Raw genomic sequence first — 27,814 nt, 5'->3', positions numbered from 1 at the left:
AATGTCATCGGCAAACCTCAAAGTTTTTATTTCTTCTCCATGGATTTTAATACCTACTCTGAATTTTTCTTTTGTTTCCTTCACTGCTTGCTCAATATACAGATTGAATAACATCGGGGAGAGACTACAACCCTGTCTCACTCCCTTCTCAACCACTGCTTCCCTTTCATGTCCCTCGACTCTTATAACTGTCATCTGTTTTCTGTACAAATTGTGAATAGCCTTTCGCTCCCTGTATTTTACCCCTGCTACCTTCATAATTTGAAAGAGAGTATTCCAATCGACATTGTCAAAAGCTTTCTCTAAGTCTACAAATGCTAGAAATGTAGGTTTGCCCTTCCTTAATCTAGCTTCTAAGATAAGTCGTAGGGACAGTATTGCCTCACGTATCCCAACATTTCCACGGGATCCAAACTGATCTTCCCCGAGGTCGGCTTCTACTAGTTTTTCCATTCGTCTGTAAAGAATTCGCGTTAGTATTTTGCAGCTGGGACTTATTACACTGATAGTTTGGTAATTTTCACATCTGTCAACACCTGCTTTCTTTGGGATTGGAATAATTATATTCTTCTTGAAGTCTGAGGGTATTTCGCCTGTCTCATACATCTTGCTCACAGATGGTAAAGTTTTGTCAAGACTGGCTCTCCCGAGGCCATCAGTAGCTCCAATGGAATGTTGTCTACTCCGGGGGCCTTGTTTCGACTCAGGTCTTTCATTGCTCTGTCAAACTCTTCACGCAGTATCATATCTCCCATTTCATCTTCATCTACATCCTCTTCTATTTCCATAATATTGTCCTCAAGTACATCGCCCTTGTATAGACCCTCTATATACTCCTTCCACCTTTCTGCTTTCCCTTCTTTGCTTAGAACTGGGTTTCCATCTGAGCTCTTGGTGTTCATACAAGTGGTTCTCTTATCTCCAAAGGTCTCTTTAATTTCCCTGTAGGTAGTATCTATCTTACCCCTAGTGAGATAAGCCTCTACATCCTTACATTTGTCCTCTAGCCATCCCTGCTTAGCTATTTTGCACTTCCTGTCGATGTAATTTTTTTAAAGATATCTGTATTCCTTTTTGCCTGCTTTATATACTGCATTTTTATATTTTCTCCTTTCATCAATTAAATTCAATATTTCTTCTGTTACCCAAGGATTTCTACTAGCCTTCGTCTTTTTACCTACTTGATCCTCTGCTGCCTTCACTACTTCATCCCTCAAAGCTACCCATTCTTCTTCTACCATATTTCTTTCCCCCGTTTTTGTCAATTGCTCCCTTATGCTCTCCCTGAAACTCTGTACAACCTCTGGTTCTTTTAGTTGATCCAGGTCCCATCTCCTTAAATTCCCATCTTTTTGCAGTTTCTTTAGTTTTAATCTACAGGTCATAACCAATAGATTGTGGTCAGAGTCCACATCTGCCCCTGGAAATGTCTTACAATTTAAAACGTGGTTCCTAAATCTCTGTCTTAGCATTATATGATCTATCTGATAGCTGTCAGCATCTCCAGGCTTCTTCCATGTATACAGCCTTCTTTTATGGTTCTTGAACCAAGTGTTAGCTATTATTAAGTTGTGCTCTGTGCAAAATTCTACCAGGCGGCTTCCTCTTTCATTTCTTTGTCCCAGTCCATATTCACCTACTATGTTTCCTTCTCTCCCTTTTCCTACCACCGAATTCCAGTCACCCATGACTATTAAATTTTCGTCACCCTTCACTATCTGAATAATTTCTTTTATTTGATCATACATTTCTTCAATTTCTTCGTCATCTGCAGAGCTAGTTGGCATATAAACTTGTACTACTGTAGTAGGTGTGGGCTTTGTATCTATCTTGGCCACAATAATGCATTCACTACGCTGTTTGTAGTAGCTTACCCGCATTCCTATTTTCCTATTCATTATTAAACCTACTCCTGCATTACCCCTATTTGATTTTGTGTTTATAACCCTGTAGTCACCTGACCATTAGTCTTGTTCCTCCGGCCACCAAACTTCACCAATTCCCACTATATTTAACTTTAACCTATCCATTTCCCTTTTAAAATTTTCTAACCTACCTGTCCGATTAAGGAGGGATCTGACATTCCACACTCCGATCCGTAGAATGCCAGTTTTCTTTCTCCTGATAATGATATGCTCTTGAGTAGTCCCCGCCCGGAGATCCGAATGGGGGACTATTTTACCTCCGGAATATTTTAGCCAAGAGGACGCCATCATCATTTAATCATACAGTAAAGCTGCATGCCCTCGGGAAAGATTACGGCCGTAGTTTCCCCTTGCTTTTAGCCATTTGCAGTACCAGCACAGCAAGGCCGTTTTGGTTATTGTTACAAGGCCAGATCAGTCAATCATCCAGACTGTTGCCCCTGCAACTACTGAAAAGGCTGCTGCCCATCTTCAGGAACCACACGTTTGTCTGGCCTCTCAACAGATACCCCTCCGTTGTGGTTGCACCTACGGTACGGCTATCTGTATCACTGAGGCACGCAAGCCTCCCCACCAACGGCAAGGTCCATGGTTCATGGGAGGATCTACTGATAAAGGAACTAATTAAGTTTTCCAAATGTACCAATTAAATAACTGTTTTCATTTGCGAGTCTCCCACTTTTGCTTCAATCAAAAAGGAAGGGAGATCAGAGTTTAACATCTCTTTGGTGACAAAACCACTAAAGATTGTGCACAATGTCCGAACAAAGATTGGGAAGGACATTGGATGTGTTCTTTACAAATGAACAATGCTGCCATACAGTATGCCTGGATCAGTTTACGAAAACAACAAGAAACATAATTCAGGATGTCTGGATGGAGATTTGAACACCCCCCCCCCCCCCACCAAATTATGAGTCTACTGAGCTACCCATGAGATGATCTTTGTAGCCTTCCTCCAACTATTCTGTATCAACATCTGGTAAGTGGATGCTCCTCTCTTGTAACAAAAAAGACCTGGCATTCATATTTTGATTTAATTTATAAATTAACTTACTTTTTACATTTCTGTCTGAACTGTCTTTCAATTCCTTCAGGTCGTTTTAAGTATACTGTTTCATCTTGATCATACGTCACCTTGTGAGCATGCTTGCTGCCATCTATAACACGTGCTCCATCTCTTCTTCGCAGTGGCAACTTTTCAACAGCACAGTCTACATACAAAATTTGAAACAAAAACAAATAAAATATTTAGCAGAGTGAAGACGTCACAAATAAGAAAGATGAAGGTGAAAAAGCAAAGTAAAGTCGAATAATAACTCTAAATGGTAAAACTTGTTTCAGTACTTAAGTTGAAAATTACTATGATAATACTCAACTGATAATATAACATGTTATAGTTTTTCCTTTTAAAACTTTACAAATTTATGAAGGTGCATATTACACAATCTAAAACTGCCAGTTAAAAATTAAACTTACACTGAATGTAGGCAAGACATGTTTGCTGAAGTAACACTCACAAAAGATCTGATAGCAACATAAAAAAGTGACATTTTCATGTTAGATACCAACTGTCAGGAAAACTGTTTGGCATGCTGCATCATAAAAAACTTAATCACTGATAGTATACACTGCCCTGTTAAAAATACATGGTGTACTAATGATGACACTATGGAATTTATTTGTTTTCTTCTTTCACAAAACCACCTTGAAATTCATAAAAAGGAATGTGCCCTCTTCGTGGTTCTTTACGCATTAAGACCTAAACAGGATTTTTTTTCTGCTGCACATTATTTGTTCCTTCCTCAATTTTCTTCCACCACTTCATTCTTAAATTTTCACTTACACTCATATCCATTCTCTGCATACACCACTGTAGTGTGCATGGGAGGCTGTACATCTTGTGTACTTTCATGGGGCAGTTCGTGTCATCTTCAAGTGTTTGCCAGTTCAAATTTATCATTATATCAATGACTCTCTCCCATCAATCAAATAAATCTCCCACCATTCATGCTGCCCATCTTTCAGTATGTTCAACATTCCCTACCACCATCAGCCCTAGATTAGATTAATACTTGTTCCATAGATCATGAATATGACACTTCGTAATGATGTGGAACGTATCAGGTTAATAAAAGATGTCTGTACAAGATATTACATTACACAAAATATTGCATGACACTAATGTTTAAGTTGATGATTCCCCCCCCCCCCCCCCCCTTAATTTATATCTTTCTCCTGGTGTTATAGCTATGCACACTGCTATTACTTTTGAACTGGGTTGGATTATTAACAACAAATTTAATAAGTGAATATATATACTGTCAGGATCTCTAGATCCTTAAATAGATGTCTGCACAATGACCGTGGGTGGGCTCCAGCGATTATTCTGATTACACGTTTTTGAGCAATGAATACTTTTCTACTCAACGATGAATTACCCCAGAATATGATGCCATACGAAAGCAGTGAATGAAAGTAGGCACTGTAAGCTAATTTACTGAGATTCTTATCACCAAAATTTGCAGTAACCCTAATAGCATACATAGCTGAACTCAGACGTTTCAGCAGACCATCAATATGTTGCCTCCAGTTTAACCTCTCATCAATGGACACACCTACAAATTTTGAAAATACTACCTTAGCTACATACTTCTGTTTAAAGTCTATATTTATTACTGGAGTTGTGCCATTTACTGCACGGAACTATATATACTGTGTTTTATCAAAATTTTAGTGTCCATTTGCTGAGAACCACTTGATAATTTTGTGAAAAACATCATTTACAATTACATCACTTAGTTCTTGGTTTTTGGGTGTTATTACTATACTTGTATCATCAGCAAAAAGAACTAACTTTGCATCTTCATCAATGTGGAACGGTAAGTCATTAATGTATATCGAGAACAGTAAAGCACCTACGACTGAACCCTGTGGGACTCCGTACTTGATAGCCTCCCAGTTTGAGGAATCAGCTGTTGTTTTAACATTACATGAACCACTTATTTCAACTTTCTGCATTCTTCCAGTTAAATATGAATTAAACCATTGGTGCACTGCCCCACTCAAACCATAATGATTTAGCTTATCTAAAAGAATTCCATGATTTACACAATCAAAGGCCTTTGAGAGATCACAAAAAATACCCATGGGTGATGTCTGGTTATTCAGAGCATTTAATATTTGATCAGTGAAAGCGTATATAGCCTTTTATGTTGAAAAGCCTTTCTGAAAACCAAACTGACATTTTGTTAGTACTTTATTTTTACAAATATGGGAGGCTACTCTTGAATACATTACTTTCTCAAAATTTTTTGATGGAGCTGTCAGAAGAGAGATTGGGTGGTAGTTTTTGACATCCGACGTATCCCCCTTTTTATGCAATGGTTTTATAATGGCATATTTCAGTCTATCGGGGAAAACATCCTGCTCCGAGGCTGAGAATCCTACTTATATGTGGGGAACAAGCTTTAAGTACCTTGCTGGAAATGCCATCAAGTCCCTAAGAGCTTTTACTTTTCAGTGAGTATATTATTTTACTGATTTCAGAGGGAGAGGTTGGTGGAATTACAGTTGTTTCAAACTGCACAGGTATGGCCTCTTCTATTAGTAGCCTTACCTCTTCTTGTGAAGATCTAGATCCTATTTTCTCCACAACATTTAAAAAATGATTATTGAAAATATTTTCAATTTCTGATTGTTAGTACACTTGTCATTCAGTTTTATGGCACTAAAGTCTTCCCGTGCTCTTGGTTGCCCTGTTTCCCTTTCAATAATATTCCAAATTGCTTTAATTTTATTATCAGAGTTACTGATCTCAGACATGATACATATGCTTCTGGACTTTTTAATAACTTTTCCTAATACTGCACAATAGTTTTTATAATATTGAACAATTTCGGGGTCAGTACTCCCTCTTGCTGTTAGATACAGTTCTCTTTTACAGTTGCAAGATATTCTTATTCCTTTAGTTAGCCAAGGTTTTTTATATGTTTTTTGGAATTATGTTTAACTATTTTCTTGGGAAAACAATTTTCAAATACCCTTAAAAAAATCATGAAATAAGTTATATTTCAAGTTTGCATTGGGTTTCTTATACACTTCATCCCAGTCTAGCTGCTGTAGGCTTTCCCTAAAGTTTGCAATATTTATATTGTTAATTGAACGGACTGCTTTGAAAGTCTGATTTGATATACTGCATGGAGCTATGTTATGTACTGTAACTAGCTGTGCACCATGATATGAAAGACCATTCTCAATAGGATAAGCATTTATGTCCTTAAACTTATCTTGGTCTATAAAAAAGTTATCTATCAATGTACTGCTGTTCTTTGTTATCCGAGTAGGAAAATCAATGATGGAGCTCAAATTGAAACAACTGAGTAATACTACAAGGTCATTCTTCCTATTTCACTCTTTCAGGTAATCAACATTGAAGTCCCCACAAATGATATTTGGTACAAGTCCCAGACACCTGAACAGCAGTTTAGGACAGGTCATACAACTCTTTTTCCAGACAGTCTCCCTTGTAAGACTCATTGCATTTCCCAGTATCCTACCATAAGATCGAAGCCTACCACCTGATTTACCTATGACTAAGCAAATATAATAACTGCATTTCATATTATTCCACCCAGGTATTTGTATGAGCTGACAGATTCCAATAGTGACTCACAGACATCATAAACATAAAATAGCACATGGTTTGGCTGTTGTTAAGTGCAAAATGTTACATAACAGAACATTTAAAAGTTGCCAGACTTTGTGTCACTCGACATATTTATCTAGATGCAACTGAATATTACTGCAACTTTTTCAGGGAGTATTTTATAATAAATTACTGTATCACCTACTTAAGTCTGGTTTCTATTAATATACACCCTTAGACATTCCTGAAGTTATATCTGCATCTGTTGGTGACCTTCCATCAAAAATAACATGCTGCATTCTCTCTACCATGAAATAATTAACCCAGCCACAAAATTTGTTCAGTATCCCACAAGATCAAACCTTTTGTTATTAAGGATTAGTGTATGGTGTGGTACAGAGCCAAATGATTTTTCAGAAGTCAAGGAATACAGCATCAACCTGGGTACAGCTTTCAGAATGTCACATAAAAAAATGTGCAAATTGAGTTTGCAAGATGGATGATTTTGAAATCCATGTTTGTTGGCATGTTGTTGTTGTGGTCTTCAGTCCAGACACTGCTTTGACACAGCTCTTCACGCTACTCTATCCTGTGCAAGCGTCTTCATCTCTGAGTAACTACTGAAACCTACATTCTTCTGAATCTGTTTAGTGTATTCATCTCTTGGTCTTCCTCTACAATTTTCACTTCTGCACTACCCTCCAATACTAAATTGGTGATCCCTTGATGCCTCACTGAAAAAACTGCAAAAAGGTGGGAATTTAAGGTGATGGAACATGGATAAACTGAAAGAACCAGAGGTTGTACAGAGTTTCAGAGAGAGCATAAGGGAGCAACTGACAGGAATGGGGGAAAGAAATACAGTAGAAGAAGAATGGGTAGCTTTGAGGGATGAAGTAGTGAAGGCAGCAGAGGATCAAGTAGATAAAAAGACGAGGGCTAGTAGAAATCCTTGGGTAACAGAAGAAATATTGAATTTAATTGATGAAAAGAGAAAATATAAAAATGCAGTAAATGAAGCAGGCAAAAAGGAATACAAACGTCTCAAAAATGAGATTGACAGGAAGTGCAAAATGGCTAAGCAGGGATGGCTAGAGGACAAATGTAAGGATGTAGAAGCTTATCTCACTAGGGGTAAGATAGATACTGCCTACAGGAAAATTAAAGAGACCTTTGGAGATAAGAGAACCACTTGTATGAACATCAAGAGCTCAGATGGAAACCCAGTTCTAAGCAAAGAAGGGAAAGCAGAAAGGTGGACGGAGCATATAGAGGGTCTATACAAGGGCGATGTACTTGAGGACAATATTATGGAAATGGAAGAGGATGTAGATGAAGATGAAATGGGAGATACGATACTGCGTGAAGAGTTTGACAGAGCACTGAAAGACCTGAGTCGAAACAAGGCCCCCGGAGTCGACAACATTCCATTGGAACTACTGGAGGCCTTGGGAGAGCCAGTCCTGACAAAACTCTACCATCTGGTGAGCAAGATGTATGAGACAGGCGAAATACCCTCAGACTTCAAGAAGAATATAATAATTCCAATCCCAAAGAAAGCAGGTGTTGACAGATGTGAAAATTACCGAACTATCACTTTAATAAGTCCCAGCTGCAAAATACTAACGCGAATTCTTTACAGACAAATGGAAAAACTAGTAGAATCCGACCTCGGGGAAGATCAGTTTGGATTCCATAGAAATGTTGGAACACGTGAGGCAATACTGACCATACGACTTATCTTAGAAGCTAGATTAAGGAAGGGCAAACCTACATTTCTAGCATTTGTAGACTTAGAGAAAGCTTTTGACAATGTTGATTGGAATACTCTCTTTCAAATTATGAAGGTAGCAGGGGTAAAATACAGGGAGCGAAAGGCTATTTACAATTTGTACTGAAACCAGGTGGCAGTTATAAGAGTCGAGGAACATGAAAGGGAAGCAGTGGTTGAGAAGGGAGTGAGACAGGGTTGTAGCCTCTCCCCGATGTTATTCAATCTGTATATTGAACAAGCAGTGAAGGAAACAAAAGAAAAACTCAGAGTAGGTATTAAAATCCATGGAGAAGAAATAAAAACTTTGAGGTTTGCCGATGACATTGTAATTCTGTCAGAGAAATCAAAGGACTTGGAAGAGCAGATGAACAGAATGGATAGTGTCTTGAAAGGAATTGATAGTGTCTTGAAAGGAGGATATAAGATGAACATCAACAAAAGCAAAACTAGGGTAATGGGATGTAGTCGAATTAAGTCGGGTGATGTTGAGGGTATTAGATTAGGAAATGAGACACTTAAAGTAGTAAAGGAGTTTTGCTATTTGGGGAGCAAAATAACTGATGATGGTCGAAGTAGAGAGGATATAAAATGTAGACTGGCAATGGCATCGAAAGCGTTTCTGAAGAAGACAAATTTCTTAACATCGAGTATAGATTTAAGTGTCCGGAAGACATTTCTGAAAGTATTTGTATGGAGTGTAGCCATGTATGGAAGTGAAACATGGATGATAAATAGTTTGGACAAGAAGAGAATAGAAGCTTTCGAAATGTGGTGCTACAGAAGAATGCTGAAGATTAGATGGGGGGATCACATAAGTCGTCACGGACACTCCAGTGGATGGATGGTGAAAGTCCGGGGCTGCATATAGAAAGGTCGATGGCCGAAAATGTGCCACGGACTACGCTGAAATGTGTCGGCTCTCCCGTGTTTAAGAGGCACAGGTCAAGCTGCGAGAGAAGAGTCTCGACATCTCTACCCCGGCCAGTAATCGCGGCGCTACCCCACAGGGGGTTATGGGCGTTAAGGTCGCCCAGTAACACAAAAGGAGGAGGCAGTTGTGCTATCAATGCAGCCAACACATGACGCGAGACATCACCATCTGGCGGAAGATACAAACTGCAGACAGTAATAGGCTGAGGCGTCCACATCCTTACAGCGACAGCCTCTAAAGGTGTGTGAAGAGGTACACATTCGCTGTAGACAGAGTTAAGGATGTAGACGCAGACTCCACCAGATACTCTCTCATAAGCTGCCCGGTTCTTGTAATAACCCCGATACCCACGTAGGGCAGGGGTCCGCATTGCCGGAAACCAAGTTTCCTGTAGGGCAATGCAGAGGAAAGGGTGACTGCTGATGAGTTGGCGAAGCTCAGCAAGGTGGTGGAAAAAAGCGCTGCAGTTCCACTGGAGTATCGCTTTGTCCATGTCCGAAAAAGGCGTGAAGGGGCCGAGGAGGCAGATCACGCCACTGGGTCACCTGCTGCCACCGATGGAGGACCAGTACAATCTGCTTCCATGTTGTCCGAGGGTCCGGCGAGATCCAGGTCCTCAGCGGACGCCCGGATCTCCACCTTATCCTCGGACGCAGAGCCTGTAGGGAGCAGTGGGGTGGATGCCACCGCGTGGTCCTTGGCCTTAGAGGTCTTCTTCTTCGTCTTGTCTCTCTGGTCCTTGGGTTTCATTGGCTGGGAGGGCTCCAGCGAGTCAGTCTCCGGGACGGAGGAGGAGCGGGAAGCCCTGCGACCAGCCGCTGGTCTGCTTTTCTTCCATTGGCTGACGTCACCCTTCCCAGAGGCGGAAACCTGGGAAGGAAGGGACCCAAGGGACCCTTTCCGTGCTATTCGAGCCGGGGAAGTTTGAGGCTTCCCCAGCTTAGAAGTGGGGACTGATGCCCCCGATGGTTGGGGGGGTTGCTGCTCCTGAGGCAGGTAGTGCAGGAGCAGCAGGGAGTGAAGTGCCCCCCACCATCAAGGGGGCAGGTGTAGCATTCCGGCTCTGAGAGGTGGCAGTCTGAGGGAGAGCTAATGGGGCCATAACAGTAGTAGCCGCGGCGTAAGAGGCAGTCATTCGAACAGGATGGAGGCGTTCGAACTTCTGCCTGGCCTCAGTGTATGTCAGGCGGTCCAGGGTCTTATACTCCATGATTTTGCGCTCTTTCTGGAAGATCCTGCAGTCCGGTGAGCAAGGCGAGTGGTGCTCTCCGCAGTTTACACAGATGGGAGGCAGAGCACATGGAATATTGGGATGTGATGGGCGTCCACAATCTCGACATGTGAGGCTGGAAGTACAGCGGGAAGACATATGCCCATACTTCCAGCACTTAAAGCACCGCATCGGGGGAGGGATATATGGCTTGACGCCACAACGATAGACCATCAACTTGACCTTCTCAGGTAAGGTATCACCCTCGAAGGCCAAGATGAAGGCACCGGTGGCAACCTGCTTATCCCTCGGACCACGATGTACGCGCCGGACGAAGTGAACACCTCGCCGGTCTAAATTGGCGCGAAGCTCGTCATCGGACTGCAATAGAAGGTCCCGATGGAATATTATGCCCTGGACCATATTAAGACTCTTATGGGGCGTGATTGTAACCGGAACATCCCCCAGCTTGTTACAATCGAGTAACCGGTGGGACTGGGCGGAGGACGCCGATTTGATCAAAACCGAGCCCGAGCGCATTTTGGACAAGCCCTCCACCTCCCCGAACTTGTCCTCTAAGTGCTCGACGAAGAACTGAGGCTTCATGGACGTAAAGGATTCACCATCAGCTCTCGTACACACCAGGTAGCGGGGCGAGTATGGTTCGCTGGCATCCTTAGTCTTTCGTTCCTCCCATGGTGTAGCCAGGGAGGGGAACGATTTGGGGTCATATGTAGTTGCGTTGTATTGAGTCCTGGAACACATAGAGACTGCTGGCGGCTGGCCGCCAGCAAGAGATGATGTACCACGCTTCATTGCGGGTCATCCGCCCTGATGCCACCTACTCCGACCAAGGGCCCTCCCCACGGGCGCCACCCAGCCTCAGCAACGACCACCTGGCAGGATGGCCATTGCCGGGAGTCCCAATGCCCCAAGGAGATAGGCATCTACTCCTTGGCATACGTGGGGAGTTAACGGCGCTGGCATCAGCAGAGCGATCCCTGTGTAGTCAGGGGGCTACAACCAACAGGGTACATGGCGGCCCTACCACAACGGACTGGCTACCGTGCTGGATTTCAGGTGATGTAGTCCAATATCGTCATTGGCGCATAAAACGACACAGCATAGCAGACTGCAATAAACTACACCCAAGAACAAATCCATGCCCAAGAGATGGTAGGTGAGTGGGACTGCTAAGCGACGACGACAAACCTGGCTAGAGATGGTAATGCATGATGGACACATCGCTCCTTGTAAGGCGCCCTTCCCCATTGGCTCACTCTTCGGAAAATTTAGAAGGATGGAGGTCAAACCCGTTAGGGGACCATCTCACAAGGCCAAAACGTTTGAGACTCCTTTTAGTCACCTCTTACGACAGGCAGGAATACCGTGGGCCTATTCTTACCCCCGAACCCACGGGGGGGGGACACCAATACCTGCACAAACTTATCAACCCCCCTCCCCCGAACCACAAAAGAGGCATCAAGCACCTGAGACACAAAATGCAACGCCTGGAAAGTGTTCTGAGGAGCAATGGGTACTTCACAAGCTATATTAGAAGTGTAATAGACCCAAACACTCAGCGAAGAGACAAATCAGAAAAGGAAGTGTCAGGTACGGCCTTTCTGCCATACATTCACAGAGTGATGGACAGAATCAGCCATATATTGCGCAAACACGGCATAAAGACTATTAAAAATAATAATAATAATAATAATAATAAGAAGAAGAAGAAGAAGAAGAAGAAGAAAAATCAAAGATTGTATTAGATCTGCAAAGGAGAAAAGGACCCACTGTAATGATGGGAATATACCGCATACCATGCATATGAGGAAAAGTTTGTGTTGGAAAGACTGGATGATCAATCAACACCAGTATCGAAGAACATAAGCGACATTGCAAGCTGGGGCAGGTGGAGATATCGGCTGTTGCAGAGCATGCGACATTGCAAGCTGGGGCAGGTGGAGATATCGGCTGTTGCAGAGTATGCACTATGTGAGACTGACCATGTAGTAAAATTTTCTGCAGAGGCACTATCACACCCGCTTGTTCAGAGAAGTTACAGAAATACAAAAACACAGGAATAGCTTCAACAAGAAAGAAAAAACCTTTAAGGTAAATGGATCCTGGCTTCCCTTGCTGCAACGAACAACCATTGCAGATAGCAAGAGGAGAACCATACCAGAAATGACCACGCAGAAGCCCTCGGATGTTGGCGTGCCAGATACATATAGTCTGCAGTCACGAACTGGGCTCCAGTTCACCACCAGCTATGGAGGGTGAAGCTTTGAAAATGCCAGCCACTCGTCCTGATGAAACGCCAGTAAAATCATCAGACAAACATCACCAAAATATCTGAGACAGAAATCAGCAGGCAGTCTGTTAAGTACCAGGAGCAGCAGAAAATATTGCTGCAGCACTACCGTGTGAACAATGTGATCAAAAAACTCACAGGAACAGAAAAAATTCAATTAACTGAGAAAATTGATTGTGTGCTATCATCAACACATGAAACAGCTGCAGCAGCTGATGCACAAGGAGAGGCTGGGAGATAGAAAACTATCTTCATTCCTGCACCATATGGACTTAGTCAAGGGACATGAAAGGGAAGCAGTGGTTGGGAAGGGAGTGACACAGGGTTGTAGTCTCTCCCCGATGTTATTCAATCTGTATATTAAGCAAGCAGTAAAAGAAACAAAAGAAAAATTTGGAGTAGGTATTAAAATTCATGGAGAAGAAATAAAAACTTTGAGGTTCGCCGATGACATTCTAATTCTGTCAGAGACAGCAAAGGACTTGGAAGAGCAGTTGAACGGAATGGATAGCGTCTTGAAAGGAGGATACAAGATGAACATCAACAAAAGCAAAACGAGGATAATAGAATGTAGTCGAATTAAGTCGGGTAATGCTGAGAATTAGATTAGGAAATGAAACACTTAAAGTAGTAAAGGAGTTTTGCTATTTGGGGAGCAAAATAACTGATGATGGTCGAAGTAGAGAGGATATAAGATGTAGACTGGCAATGGCAATGAAAGTGTTTCTGAAGAAGAGAAATTTGTTAACATCGAGTATAGATTTAAGTGTCAGGAAGTTGTTTCTGAAAGTATTTGTGTGGAGTGTAGCCATGTATGGAAGTGAAACATAGACGATAAATAATTTAGACAAGAAGAGAATAGAAGCTTTCGAAATGTGGTGTTACAGAAGAATGCTGAAGATTAGATGGGTAGATCACATAACTAATGAGGAGGTACTGAATAGGAGAAGAGGAGTTTGTGGCACAACTTGACAAGAAGAAGGGATTGGTTGGTTGGACATGTTCTGAGGCATCAAGGGATCACCAATTTAGTATTGGAGGGCAGTGTGGAGGGTAAAAATTGTAGAAGAAGATCAAGAGATAAATACACTAAATAGATTCAGAAGGATGTAGGCTGCAGTACGTATTGGGAGACGAAGAAGCTTGCACAGGGTAGAGTAGCATGGAGAGCTGCATCAAACTAGTCTCAGGACTGAAGACGACAACAACAACAATGGACTTAGTGGCACGTTTAGAAGTGCTTGACAAATCCATCACTCCGTACAGATATTGCACTTGTTAGAAATGACCCTGTCTTACTGTCAATGATACTTGACCTGCAGTGGAATTAGCTTGCAGAAATTGCAGACAATTTTAGAGGGTGAAGCTACACAGGTGTTCACCATGTTGCATGTCATGTAAGGACACTATGGAAACTTGACATTGGCTCCATGAAGTCATTCACCAGGTTGCAGCTTTCAGAGTGCATAAAGGATAGAGATGCCCACTACAGCCCACAGGAAAACTGAATGCAACACTTCTCACACATGTGGCAGTGGACTATCTTCAACCATACTGGAATGGGAGGAATGTTTCTATCATGAATGCACAGTATGTCGATGCAGATTATCGTGCTTCTGGTTGAGGAACTCAAGTGGCAGCCCCTTGTGATTTAAGGGTGATCCTGCCAGAAACAGCAACTCTGCCAACAACAACCATGCCGAGTGATGACGGAAAAAGCCAGCAAGCTGCAGTTTTTTTGTCTACAAAGGCTTTGATGTATTTGTAATATTTCGGGTTCTTTTGTGGCAGCTGAGATGATGCAACAGCTCTGATCTCATTACAGCAAATGGGTCCCCCTAGCAGCCTGCAACTGCATGACATTAAATCTGACATTAGCTGGCAAAGAGCTCTGGGGTGGACCTTTATCATCAGTGATGTCCCTCACCCAATTATAGATCTGGACCTATACTTGACTTGTGTCCTCTGAGTCTTCCACAGTTGCATGCTTCAATAAAATCTTTTGGTTTTCAAATCACACAACTTTGAATAAAACGCTCTAGCTTTCAATAGCTGTATCCACCATTGTCACCAAGAGTTAAAATCACTGACTGCCAAAGCTGACAAGGTGTTCTGCTTATATAGAGGCAATTGCAGCATCTGGAACATTCTAGAGAGGGCTTGAGTGACGTATGCACAGAAGGCGATATGGGCAGCTCTTAGAATCTCTGTCCCGCTGCAGAACTGAGTGGCGTCAGATGGTTCAAGGGACCAGTACCACATTTGAAACTGCTGCTCCCATGTCCCCACAAGCATCAAGCCTCTGTCTTTGCTTTCACTCAATGTTCAATGTCCAAAGCCTGCCCCAATGCCCTACTAACCACTTAAGTCTGTTAAAATTGCTGCTGTATATTCTAATTTCAGTAGCTTCTTTTGTAACAGAATCCCAACACGAAGTTGTTTGAGCCAAAAGTCTCATCTTTTCAAACTGTATTTTATGTTCATTTTCTAGGCAGTTTTCAGCCAGGCCGACTTCTCATGTTACTTTGGTTTAATTGGAATGAATGCTCAGCACATTGCTCAACAACAGTGGGAATAGTTTGGCTTATGTAAATTCTCCCACATTCACAGGGGATAACATACATGCCAGGAACTCTAAGACCTATGTTGTCTTTAACTGGGCATAACATCTCTCTCATCTTGGAGGTGGGCTAGAACACTGGTATCCGTTCATGTTTCTTAAGCACACATTCTATCTTGCCAGTAGTTGCTCCACAGTATGGAAGGAATGCAGTTGGCTTGGCCTCTTCTGCTGATTCATAAGGTGTCTTTCCTCAGAGGCACCTTGACTTGTGCAGCATAGTTGTGTCCTGGACAGAACAACTTCAGTACAAATGATTGGTCAGCTGGTTCAGTGCAGTGTTGTGTGTGCATTTTCTCACAGGATTCTCTCACCTATTAATGGAATTTCCATGTATTACATGTCCAGTTGGTGTGTCAGATCAACCCCCCCCCCTCCCCCGCCCCATGCCACTCAACTGTGCACCATACATGATACATGGACTGCAGCAGGCCTCCGTGTCTTCTCTCAAAAACAGTGTCTTGGTCCCAAAAAGTTGACATGGCTGACAGAAAGCACATGGGGACTGCTGCTGCACTTGGTTACAAATAAGTCAGTTGGATCGTTGGTTGGTTGGTTTGGGGAAGGAGACCAGACAGCGAGGTCATCGGTCTCATCGGATTAGGGAAGGACGGGGAAGGAAGACGGCCGTGCCCTTTTTTTAAAGGAACCATCCCGGCATTTGCCTGGAGCGATTTAGGGAAATCACTCAGTTGGGTGATGGCTGTGCAGTGATTACAGAGCAATAAATACTTGAATGATTCCCAACTGCTACCCGATGTGACCTACTGCAGATTTCACTTGTCATTCGTACTATATTTCCCATACTGGATCTTGTCGAGGTCTACAACCATATCCTTGTAGCACTCTGAGGTTACACCCAAAATGGCTATCACAACACTGTTTGAACTATTTAAACTCCCCTACATGTATAATGACCTGTACATTGCTACATAGACTTTCCAGAGGTTCAAAAATGAGGTGCTAAGGAGCCTAGACTTCTATTTTGCCAGCAATAATGATTGGCAGTGGCATCAACTTTTGCAGAAAAATGCACATACCATCATCAATAATATACTGAATCCCATGAAATACATTATCAGCACTATGGAAATGAGTTCTGTCAAATTCAAGATATCTTTTGTTGGCACATGCCCACTTCTGGAACAGGTCACCACCCTGAGACAGTGTCCGGTTCCAATTGTACTGTACAGAATCTGTTTAAGAACTCCATTAGGCTTTGTTCAGTTTTAATGTTTTCATGGGCAAGTGTTCTACTGCTCTACCCATGAAAGGCAAAGGTCCCGAATTTGAGTTTTAATCTGCCAGGAAGCTTCAAGACAAGAGAGGATCAAATAGTTAAAAAGACAAGACCTAACAGAAATTCTCAGATAACGCAAGAGATACTGACTTACATTATAAAAGGAGAAAATATAAACATGCAGCAGGTGAAGCAGGCAAAAGGGAATACTAATATCTAACACATGAGACAGGAAGTGGAAAATGGATAAACAGGAACGGCAAGAGGACAAATGTATGGATTTAGAAGTACATTTCACTAGGGCAAAGATAGATACCTAGAGGAAAATTAAAGAGGCCTTAGGGGGAAAAGAGAGGCAGCTGTATGAATATCAAGGGCTCAGATGGTAAACTGGTTCTAAGCAAAGAAGAGAACGCTGAAAGGTGGAAGGCATATATAGAAGGCTTCTGCAAGGGAGATGGTTGAAACACAGCTCTGGGAGTACATATCCCATCAGAATTACTGACAGCCGTGGGAGAGCCACCCATAATGAAACTCTTCCACATTTCATGCAATATGTATGAGACTGGCGAAATTCCCCCAGACTTCAAGGACAATGTAATAATTCCACTTCCAAAGAAATCAGGTGCTGACAGGTGTGAATACTACTGAACTATCAGTTTAATAAGTAGTGATTGCATAAAGTACTAATACGAATTCTTAATAGAAGAATGGAAAAACTAGTAGAAGTTGACCTTGGGGATGAACAGTTTGGCTTCTGGAGAAATGTAGGAACACACGAGGCAATACTGACACTACGATTTATCTTAGAAGATAGGTTAAGGAAAGGCAAGCCTACATTTATATCAACTGTAGATTTAGAGAAAGCTTTTAACAATGTTGAGTGGAATACTCTCTTTGAAATTCTAAAGGCAGTAGGGGTAAAATACAGGGAGCAAAAGTCTATTTACAACTTATACAGAAACAAGACAGCAGTTATCAGAGTCGAGGGGCATGAAAGGGAAGCAGTAGTTGAGAAGGGAATGAGACAGGGTTGTAGCCTATCACCAGTGTTATTCAATATGTACATGGAGCAAACAGTAAAGGAAACAAAAACAAAAATTTGGAGCAGGAAGTAAATGTCAGTGAGAACAAATAAAAACTTTAGGTTTACCAATGGCATTGTAATTTTGCCAGAGATGCAAAGAACTTGGAAGAGCAGCTGAATGGAAAGAACAGTGCCTCAAAATGAATATTAAGGTGAACATCACCAAAAGCGAAACAAAGATAATGGAATGTAGTTGAATTAAATCAGCCGTTGCTGAGGGAATTAGATTAGGAAGCAAGAAACTTAGAGCAGATGAGTTTTGTTATTTGGGCAGAAGAATAACTGATGATGGCAGAAGTAGAGAGATTATAAAACATAGATTGGCAATGACAAGAAAAGAAATTTGTTAACATCAAATATAGATTTAATGAAAATATTAATCTGAACAGCAAAGAAGGTGGACGAATCATTTTCTCCTGACTATGATACTTCAACAGTAGTAAAGGAGGAGACGAAGGACCTTAGTACGGCAGATCTAGCGGAAGAGGCAACCCAAAAAGCAGAACAAAAATCGTGCCTGACTTGCGACAAGTGTCTCCCTACATGTTGACAGTGGCTGCAAAAATTGATAGCATCTTTTACAAAAGTGGTCAGCTAATAAAGGTGTCTGTTCCTATATTGGGTGGCCTCTTAAGGCCCATCCGACAATTTGATCACAGATGTAACATCACATGGAGGGGCAAACATGTTCCTAATTTACTTTCAACCAAGACATGATGGTACACGCTGGACAGGAAAGTACTCCAGTAGGTAAACAATCCTTCATCGCTGGAAATAGTGTTGTAACTAGGTCTTCAGATTCTGGTGAGCCTAGAATGCCGTGTAAGGAAGAGTTGGAGCTTCCTAGAACTCTTCGCATATGGCCTAAGAAGAAACATCTGCTACACACATTGAACATCAAAACCCTACTCAAGACTGGATAACTTAAACAATTGACAAATGCGTTAAACAGACGCAACATACTCATAATAGCACTTCAGGAAAACAGATACGGGGATGAGAATGCATTTGAATCAGAGGGCTACTGGATCTATAAAGGAAAACTGACCACAAAGAATAAACAGAACATCACTAGGCTTTGAACAGCTTTAATGGTCAAACAGAATCTACAATGAATTTTGCATCCTCATCACAGCAAATCTCACTTCTCTCATTTAGACCAGCAAACAAGGGCTATACCATCAAAAATGCACTGCACCTACCAACAATGACAACAGAAAAAATCCAGAAAAATTCAAACAATTTTAGGAGACACTAGAAAATGAAACACCAAAGCACTATGTACAACTATGCATAGGAGACTTCAACGCACAGATCGGCAATATTCCTGCACATAAACACACCAATAAGAATGGAGAAAGGCATCAAGTTATGCAGACAATTTGACTTAAAACTAATGTCAAACTTTTTCAGGAAATTACAAAGGAGAAAGAAGACGTGGTCTTTCCCTAATAAACATTTAGGCTCTTATCAACTGGATCTTGTGGCAATAACCAAACAAATCCATAGAGAAATCATGAACGTACAGGTCAGAAGAGGAATAGGCATCGATTTGTACCACTTTTTAACAAAAATAAAAGCCAAATTTCAACCCCAAAATTTAAAAAGTCCATAGAATTGACACAAAGTTTCTGTCAGACAACAGAAATGAATTCATGCAAAGAAGGTGAGAAACTGGCATGCAATTACCGAAGCAATCATAGAAACAGTGAACGAACTACAACAACCACACAGAGAGACAGAAACAGAGGTGGTGGAATAAGACATGTGATGAAGTGACAGAGCATAGACTACCTGCTTGGAGAAAATGGAACTCCTGCAAAAAGGAAAGAAACTGGAACACATTCCCATTCAGAAAACAGACACTAAAAATTATTCAAGCAGAGAAACAGAAATATGACAACAAACGATTAGAGGAAATAGCTACAAATTTTAGACTGAATAACACTAGGAACTTCTACACAGTTTTCAAAGAAGAAATAACAGGTTGCAAGCTGATGAGCCTACATTTAAAAAAATCAACAGCAAATTGATTACTAACAACAAAGACAACTGTGAGTTACTAGCAAAATACTTCAAAAAGCTTCTGACCTGCGAGGAACCAACATAACTAATTTTCAGACAGCCTCGAAAGGAAAACTCACCTTCAGAATCCCAATCACTGCATCAAACTGAACAACACATTGGCCAGCTGAAAAACAACAGAGTGCCAGGTGAAGATGGCATATTAGCTGAGATGTGGAAACTGGGAGAGAAGTGGGCAGCTGCAACCATTTATGAGGTTATTAAAGACTGCTGGGAGAAAAAAAGAATACTGGACAACTGGAAACTATATAAGAAGGGTGACAGGACAGACACCCACAATTACTGGATCATACCTCTACATCCAGTCATCTACAAAATTATGCCCAAAGCTCTACCGAATCAGGTAGAAGATCAAGTAGAACACACAACTGGCTAACACCAAGCAGGGTTCAGACAAAATAGATTGTGCTCAGAGTAAATTTTAAACTCAAAAAAACTATCCTCAGGACCGGAACAATGCGAGACTTTAACACAGTCATTACATTCACTGATTTCAGAAAAAGCATGTAATACTGTAGCCAGACAGTATTCCTAACACTGTAAGAAGCAAGTACTGACAACCAGATAATTAGTCGAACGGACACTCACAAAGACAACTTCAAAAATTAAATTTCTAGGAGAAGTTTCTGAACCCTTCAGAATTAACACGGCAATAGGCTCTCACCAATTCTCTTCAATATGGTCTTAGAAAAGGTCATGCGAGAGTAGGACAAAGAACTAAAAAAGAAAAACATCGAAGTAATCCATCTAGGAGAAGGAAGAGAATGATTCGAGGTGAAATGTCTCGCTTTTGCTGATGATATTGCAGTAATTTCTAAGGACAAAACAGATGCAAAGATAATGATAGAAACAATTCACAAAACTGCAGCTAAAACTGGATTACTAGTATCATACGAGAAAATGGAATACATTGAAGATAAACACAACAGTGAAAAATATATACAAATTCAACACGGAAACACCAAAAGAGTTAGAAGAATGGATGCAATCAAATGGGTTAAATAACATCACAAGTAAGGACAGATCGAAGAAAATGGAATTAGCATACAAACTCACCCAAAACCGATATAATAAAAGATCAGTATCATTTCAGGCAAAAATTAAACAGTATGCTGCAGTAATTAAACTGGAACCACTTTACAGATTCAAATGCCTAACAATGAATAAAAGAAGTGAACAAGAAGAGCTGCAAACAAAAGAAGGGAAAATACTCAGAAAAATTTTTGGGGCCCCACAAGACAAAGATACCACATGGGTGAAGAGGAGAAACGGAGATCTCTATAGAAACAACCACAGATTCAATAAGAAAGAGGATATTAAAATTTTACAGTCATATATACAAAATGAATGACAACAGCCTAGCGAAGAAAATTTTTTTAACTTCATTTTCAAATTAAAAAACAGCATGGGATGGCTGGAAGAGACAAGAGAAGAACTGAGAAAACTTAATGTCGCAAAAAATACCATACACAACAGGGAAAGTTTCAGGCTACTGATCAATACTGGAAAATTTGTTGTCCAGCAACAAAATTCACAACACAGGAAAGTGATGACAAGTGAACAGAGGCAGGCTATCAGCCAATGCATGAAGTAGTTCTCGGAAGATAAAAAGATTGGACCTTTGTCTTGTGCTACACAAGAATACTGAAGATTAAGTGGGTAGACTGCGTAATTAATGTGGTGGTGCTGAGTAGAATTTGGGAGAAAAGAAATTTATGGCACAATCTGACTAGAAGATGGGATCAGTTGATAGGACACACTTCGAGACATGACAGGATCACCAATTTAGTACTGGAGATCAGTGTAGGGGCTAAAAATTGTAGAGTGAGACTGTGAGATGAAAACAGTAAGCAGATTCAGAACGATGTAAGTTGCAGTAGTTATTAGGAGATGAAAAGGTTTGCACAGGATAGAGATGCATGGAGAGCTGCATCAAATCAACAACTATCTCTTAGACCTATTTTCATTGTTTTCTTTATGTTGTTTTGACAACCAAACACTTTGCATTTTGCATTTGTCCATCTGCTGCTTTATGCTTGTTTCTTATTTTATTTACATGTCTTTTAGTGACTGTATATCATGACTCTAATGACTTTTATGTCAATGGGACATTAAATCCTGTTTACTAGAAGGGTCTCTCCATTCATTAACTGTTCCACAGTACATACATATCCAACGTTTTGTCAACTATTCTTCTAAACTTGGGCCACAGTTCATCTTCGCGCTTCTGCACAGAGTTAAATATTCGAAGTTCATCTCCAAGATATGAGACAATTGTCTGTATCTACTTTATTGAATGTGTGTACCTGCTTACTTTTTTTGTGACCCTTTGTACTATGCCAATCACAGCTGGTACAGCAGCCTCACAATCACTGGATACCAGTTTCACCATGACCATCCTCAAAAAGGTCAGTTCTATTTGTTGCCATTAGGTGTAACATATTTCACTCATTCTTGGGTTTACAAACTATCTGTTCTAAGTAGTCTTGCCATGGCCACTAATTACAAAATTATAAATATACAAATCAATGGTTGGATGATAAAAGTATCCTTCCATGATGACAATACGACTGGAGAATGTATATGTATGGATAAGCTGAGGTTTTATCAAAAGTTTTCACTCACATCTGGGTATCAATACAGCAGTCAACAGAAAAGTCAAATTACAAGTTTATTCATACACTTGGTGTTGAGTCTTGCTCAACCTTTTACACTGCTTCCACTTTGTTTGTGGTGAATTTAAGTTTCTTGTCTACTGCGACAAATAGCCTACACCACTTCCATTCACCAATCTTTTTGATATATGTTTTGAATTGCTGCAAATATCCCACTGCTGACAATTTCAGGTTACAGCCATCTATCTGTACACAGGTGCCCATACCCACAAAGCAACAGCCCCCCCTCCCCCTTAGTTCTCAAGGAAGGGATAAATACAGTATAGTGAGCTCCCCTCCACCTGAATACAATTTAAAAGTCGTTTTTATGCAAGATGTTAACAGTGTGGGAACTCGAACTTTTTTATGACTACTTAAAAGTCACAAGTCATTTTCCAAAATATTAAAAATACTTCATATCGAAGCTCACTGCCCCTTCCCCCCTACAAATTAGGCCTATCATATGAGCCCTCTTGTCTGTACCTCGTGTAATGTAGGCTTAAATTCCTTTTTTGGGGGTACTCACATACTGGAATTTAGTTGTGAATTGTTTACCAGTTCACCACTAAGATACTGATAGTCTGATCAGTGAGGGGCATTTCTTTGCTTTTATCACAGTTATTTCTGTGTTGCATACAGATACTGTTATCTGTACAATAAAAGTATTTTCTCTCTCTCTTTTTGAATAGACACCAGTGTCTCGGAAAAAAAACTATGTGGTGTAGCAACAGATATAAGTCGCGAGTATGTATGAGTATAATCTATGTACCAAGTGATTACATTGCCGAAGATGCATGAAAGCTTCACTGCATTGCATCGTATTAATAACAAACAATGCCAAGGCAGGAGGATGTTGCTATCACCTCTCTAGAATCATGCGATCAGAATGACTGTTCTTTTCCGTTTCAAGTTCCTTGTCAACTGTATAGTTTGTTATTGCAATATATTTTAATTTTGTATAGTTTTACACGTAAAAAAAATAAAACAAAAAAGACATACCTAATATTAATGTCATCTGGCCACACAAACAGTAATAAATGTGTAACGGTTTTTCTTCACTGTATTCTTCCTGGTCCTTTGTGTCAGAACACACTATACTTCTCGAAACAACTTTTGGCATCTTGATAGTCTAGCTGACGCCACGAGAAACTGACATTTACCAACACAAACCAACGCTTTCGATTATGTGTACAAACAACGAGGCATAGATTGTGTTAATTCCGACGGAAACGAGACGGAACCTCCTTGGACGTAACAACGTGGTTTTAACATCTTCGGTACGGAAGCACCAAACACAATATCTTTGCTAGTACTGGCTGCCGGTGGTTTTGTTTACGAGAAGTTATGGTGTTTATATTTGCAGTGAGCGTTCGTGTAAACTCTGAAAAAGTTTATTTGTTGTTTTTTTAACGGCTTGTAAATAGAATTGAAGAAAAATGGCTGCAGAAGGACATATTTCAGCAATCATCAACGAAATATTGGTAATGTGCAACTTTTAGACTTTTCGTTTGTTCGCCGCTTCTGGCAATTGTTAAAACAATATGTCATAAACCACGTTCAGCACTTTGTTTCCATCAGTTTGAGGGAACCACATATCCGAACGTCTTATAAAGCAGATAGAACAACTCATTAAAAATAACTGTTGTTATTGTGGTCTTCAGTCCTGAGACTGGTTTGATGCAGCTCTCTATGCTACTCTGTCCTGTGCAAGCTTCTTCATCTCCCAGTACCTACTGCAACCTACATCCTTCTGAATCTGCTTAGTGTAGTCATCTCTTGGTCTCCCTCTACGATTTTTACCCTCCACGCTGCCCTCCAATACTAAATTGGTGTTCCCTTGATGATGCCTCAGAACATGTCCTACCAACCAACCGATCCCTTCTTCTGGTCAAGTTGTGCCACAAACTTCTCTTCTCCCCAGTCTTATTCAATATTTCCTCATTAGCTATGTGATCTACCCATCTAATCTTCAGCATTCTTCTGTAGCACCACATTTCGAAATCTTCTATTCTCTTCTTGTCCAAACTATTTATCGTCCCGATTTCACTTCCATACATGGCTACACTCCATACAAATACTTTCGGAAATGACTTCCTGACACTTAAATCTATACTCGATGTTAACAAATTTCTCTTCTTCAGAAACGCTTTCCTTGCCATTGCTAGTCTACATTTTATATCCTCTCTACTTCGACCATCATCAGTTATTTTGCTCCCCAAATAGCAAAACTCCTTTACTATTTTAAGTGTCTCATTTCCTAATCTAATTCCCTCAGCCTCACCCGACTTAATTCGACTACATTCCATTTTCTACATCTACATCCGTACTCCGCAAGCCACCTGACGGTGTGTGGCGGAGGGTACCCTGAGCACCTCTATCGGTTCTCCCTTCTATTCCAGTCTCGTATTGTACGTGGAAAGAAGGATTGTCGGTATGCTTCTGTGTGGGCTCTAATCTCTCTGATTTTATCCTCATGGTCTCTTCGCGAGATATACGTAGGAGGGAGCAATATACTGCTTGACTCTTCGGTGAAGGTATGTTCTCGAAACTTTAACAAAAGCCCGTACCGAGCTACTGAGCGTCTCTCCTGCAGAGTCTTCCACTGGAGTTTATCTATCATCTCCGTAACGCTTTCGCAATTACTAAATGATCCTGTAACGAAGCGCGCTGCTCTCCGTTGGATCTTCTCTATCTCTTCTATCAACCCTACCTGGTGCGGATCCCACACTGCTGAGCAGTATTCAAGCATTGGGCGAACAAGCGTACTGTAACCTACTTCCTTTGTTGTCGGATTGCATTTCCTTAGGATTCTTCCAATGAATCTCAGTCTGGCATCTGCTTTACCGACGATCAACTTCATATGATCATTCCATTTTAAATCACTCCTAATGCGTACTCCCAGATAATTTATGGAATTAACTGCTTCCAGTTGCTGACCTGCTATTTTGTAGCTAAATGATAAGGGACCTATCTTTCTATGTATTCGCATCACATTACACTTCGCTACATTGAGATTCAATTGCCATTCCGTGCACCATGCGTCAATTCGCTGCAGATCCTCCTGCATTTCAGTACAATTTTCCATTGTTGCAACCTTTCGATACACCACAGCATCATCTGCAAAAAGCCTCAGTGAACTTCCGATGTCATCCACCAGGTCATTTATGTATATTGTGAATAGCAACGGTCCTATGACACTCCCCTGCGGCACACCTGAAATCACTCTTACTTCGGAAGACTTCTCTCCATTGAGAATGACGTGCTGCGTTCTGTTATCTAGGAACTCCTCAATCCAATCACACAATTGATCTGATAGTCCGTATGCTCTTACTTTGTTCATTAAACGACTGTGGGGAACTGTGTCAAACGCCTTGCGGAAGTCAAGAAACACGGCATCTACCTGTGAACCCGTGTCTAAGGCCCTCTGAGTCTCGTGGACGAATAGCGCGAGCTGGGTTTCACACGATCGTCTTTTTCGAAACCCATGCTGATTCCTACAGAGTAGATTTCTAGTCTCCAGAAAAGACATTATACTCTAACATAATACGTGTTCCAAAATTCTACAACTGATCGACGTTAGAGATATAGGTCTATAGTTCTGCACATCTGTTCGACGTCCCTTCCTCGTTTTGCTTTTGTTGTTGTTCATCTTATATCCTCCTTTCAAGACACTCTCTGAGAATTTACTGTCGTAAGCCCATAGCACTTATTGAGTGGCATTTATTTTTGCTATTGCCGTATTTTATAATCTTTTTCGTATTGTCAACATCACCTCGCAGAAATCCCAATATTCCTTCAGTAATCAAAAATGATCATTTAATTATATTTGTGAAGTAGTCTTTATTAGTAACGTGTAGCAGCCGTCGAAACTTGATGCACAGACTTTTAATTAGACCAGAGGCACTAGATCCCTCTGAATGACTATTCATTTTTTACGTAAGATTGCTATTGTCAGTTTAACTGTTTTTCACCTTTGGAAATAACTCTTGTTGTTTGAGGACTTTTTAACTTCATTCTGTGGCACAATTATTAATGCACATATGTTAACTTCTTCATTGAATGTGTTCTCCGTTCATTGACAGTATAATTATTTATATGATTATGCGTGGTAAGTGGTAAGCAATATATACAGTTGTCCCATTTTTATAAATCCTCGCTGAAAACCTTGCATGGTAAAAAAAATATAATGTAGCCTACGGTACATTTTATTGTATCAGTTTTTTACGTCGCTCTTCTAGGCTGAAAAAAATGGAATCAGCAGTATTTTAACTCATTGAGTAGCCTATATTTATGACAAAGCATGCTGAACAGTTGTTGATTATAACCAAGGTTAATGAATTTTTATCTTCTGTTTTTCACAACACTTGCATGCTTCTTCTGGTGGCAGATTTATTGTAAATGTGTCAGTTTTCATTGTTAGCTCTTAATAATTTCCTTGGGATTGGCACTTTTTGATGGCCCGCCAGGGGGCTCGCCACTCTTTGGCGGGTTTGTGCTTGGCTACCACAGGGCTCCAGCCTTTGCAGCATCTTTTCCCTTCTGTGCTGCATGTCTGTCGTCTTGCTGTTCTTCTTCCCCTCCCTTGGGGAACATGTCTGGGGTGTTAAAAATGGTTCAAATGGCTCTGAGCACTGTGGGACTTAACATCTGAGGTCATCAGTCCCCTAGAACTTAGAACTACTTAAACCTAACTAACCTAAGGACAACACACACATCCATGCCCGAGCCAGGATTCGAACCTGCGACTGTAGCGGTAGCGCGGTTCCAGACTGAAGCACCTAGAACCGCTTGGCCACCACTGTCTGAGGTGTTATTGGGAATGTTCCGCATTATATGTCGCTACCATAAGAACAGTCGCCTTGCTTCTCCACGCCTGTCCTGTTCGTGTTGAGACCCATAGAACTCTGAATTCTTCACTTGGTGTTATTTACACTAGACTCTTTGATGGTCTGACAGAGGCCAGTATCCAATCTTACCTCAAAGATCAGGGTATCATTGGTGTCCGTCGGGCGTTGGAAAAGGTAGATTCCTCCTTAGTGCCCACCTGCACTCTTTTTCTCACCTTTGATAGAGTCGTGCTGCTGTCCAAGATCAAACATGCACACTCAAAAATGCAGCTTACTAAGGCTGACTGGTGGTTTTACTCCTAATTGGTGACCTTCAGAGAGCAAGATTTCCCAGTTTGTGATGACCAGGTGGAATGTCTCACAAATGTTATTCTTACTGGTGCAGAACATTCCATTCCTCGCACTTCCTCTTTACCACGCTGTGTCCCAGTCCTTTGTTGAACTGAGGCACGCTGTGAAGCAATTCATGCTCAGAGACG

The 27,814-nt window shown here is 41.1% G+C and overlaps 2 protein-coding genes across 2 annotated transcripts in view; one reads left to right on the top strand and one right to left on the bottom strand.

Annotated features, from left to right (window-relative positions):
* The window catches only part of LOC126266916 (STING ER exit protein), a 38,424-nt gene extending 14,703 nt beyond the window's left edge, over nucleotides 1-23,721 (bottom strand). Inside the window, exons 1-2 of the mRNA XM_049971601.1 lie at nucleotides 23,488-23,721; nucleotides 2,983-3,139 (exon numbers count right to left, since the gene is read on the bottom strand). Of these exons, the coding sequence (XP_049827558.1) occupies nucleotides 2,983-3,139; nucleotides 23,488-23,608 (278 nt within the window). The 5' untranslated portion in view covers nucleotides 23,609-23,721. The remainder of the gene's footprint in view (nucleotides 1-2,982; nucleotides 3,140-23,487) is intronic.
* Nucleotides 23,722-23,774: 53 nt separating this feature from the next.
* The window catches only part of LOC126266915 (mediator of RNA polymerase II transcription subunit 23), a 174,781-nt gene continuing 170,741 nt past the window's right edge, over nucleotides 23,775-27,814 (top strand). The window contains exon 1 of the mRNA XM_049971600.1: nucleotides 23,775-23,969. Coding sequence (XP_049827557.1) covers nucleotides 23,925-23,969 — 45 coding nt within the window. The 5' untranslated portion in view covers nucleotides 23,775-23,924. The remainder of the gene's footprint in view (nucleotides 23,970-27,814) is intronic.

This window comes from Schistocerca gregaria, chromosome 4, assembly GCF_023897955.1.
Source record: "Schistocerca gregaria isolate iqSchGreg1 chromosome 4, iqSchGreg1.2, whole genome shotgun sequence".
Taxonomy (NCBI): domain Eukaryota; kingdom Metazoa; phylum Arthropoda; class Insecta; order Orthoptera; family Acrididae; genus Schistocerca; species Schistocerca gregaria.
The sequence above is the reverse complement of the archived record's forward strand: the minus strand, read 5'-3'. Positions and strand labels throughout refer to the sequence as shown.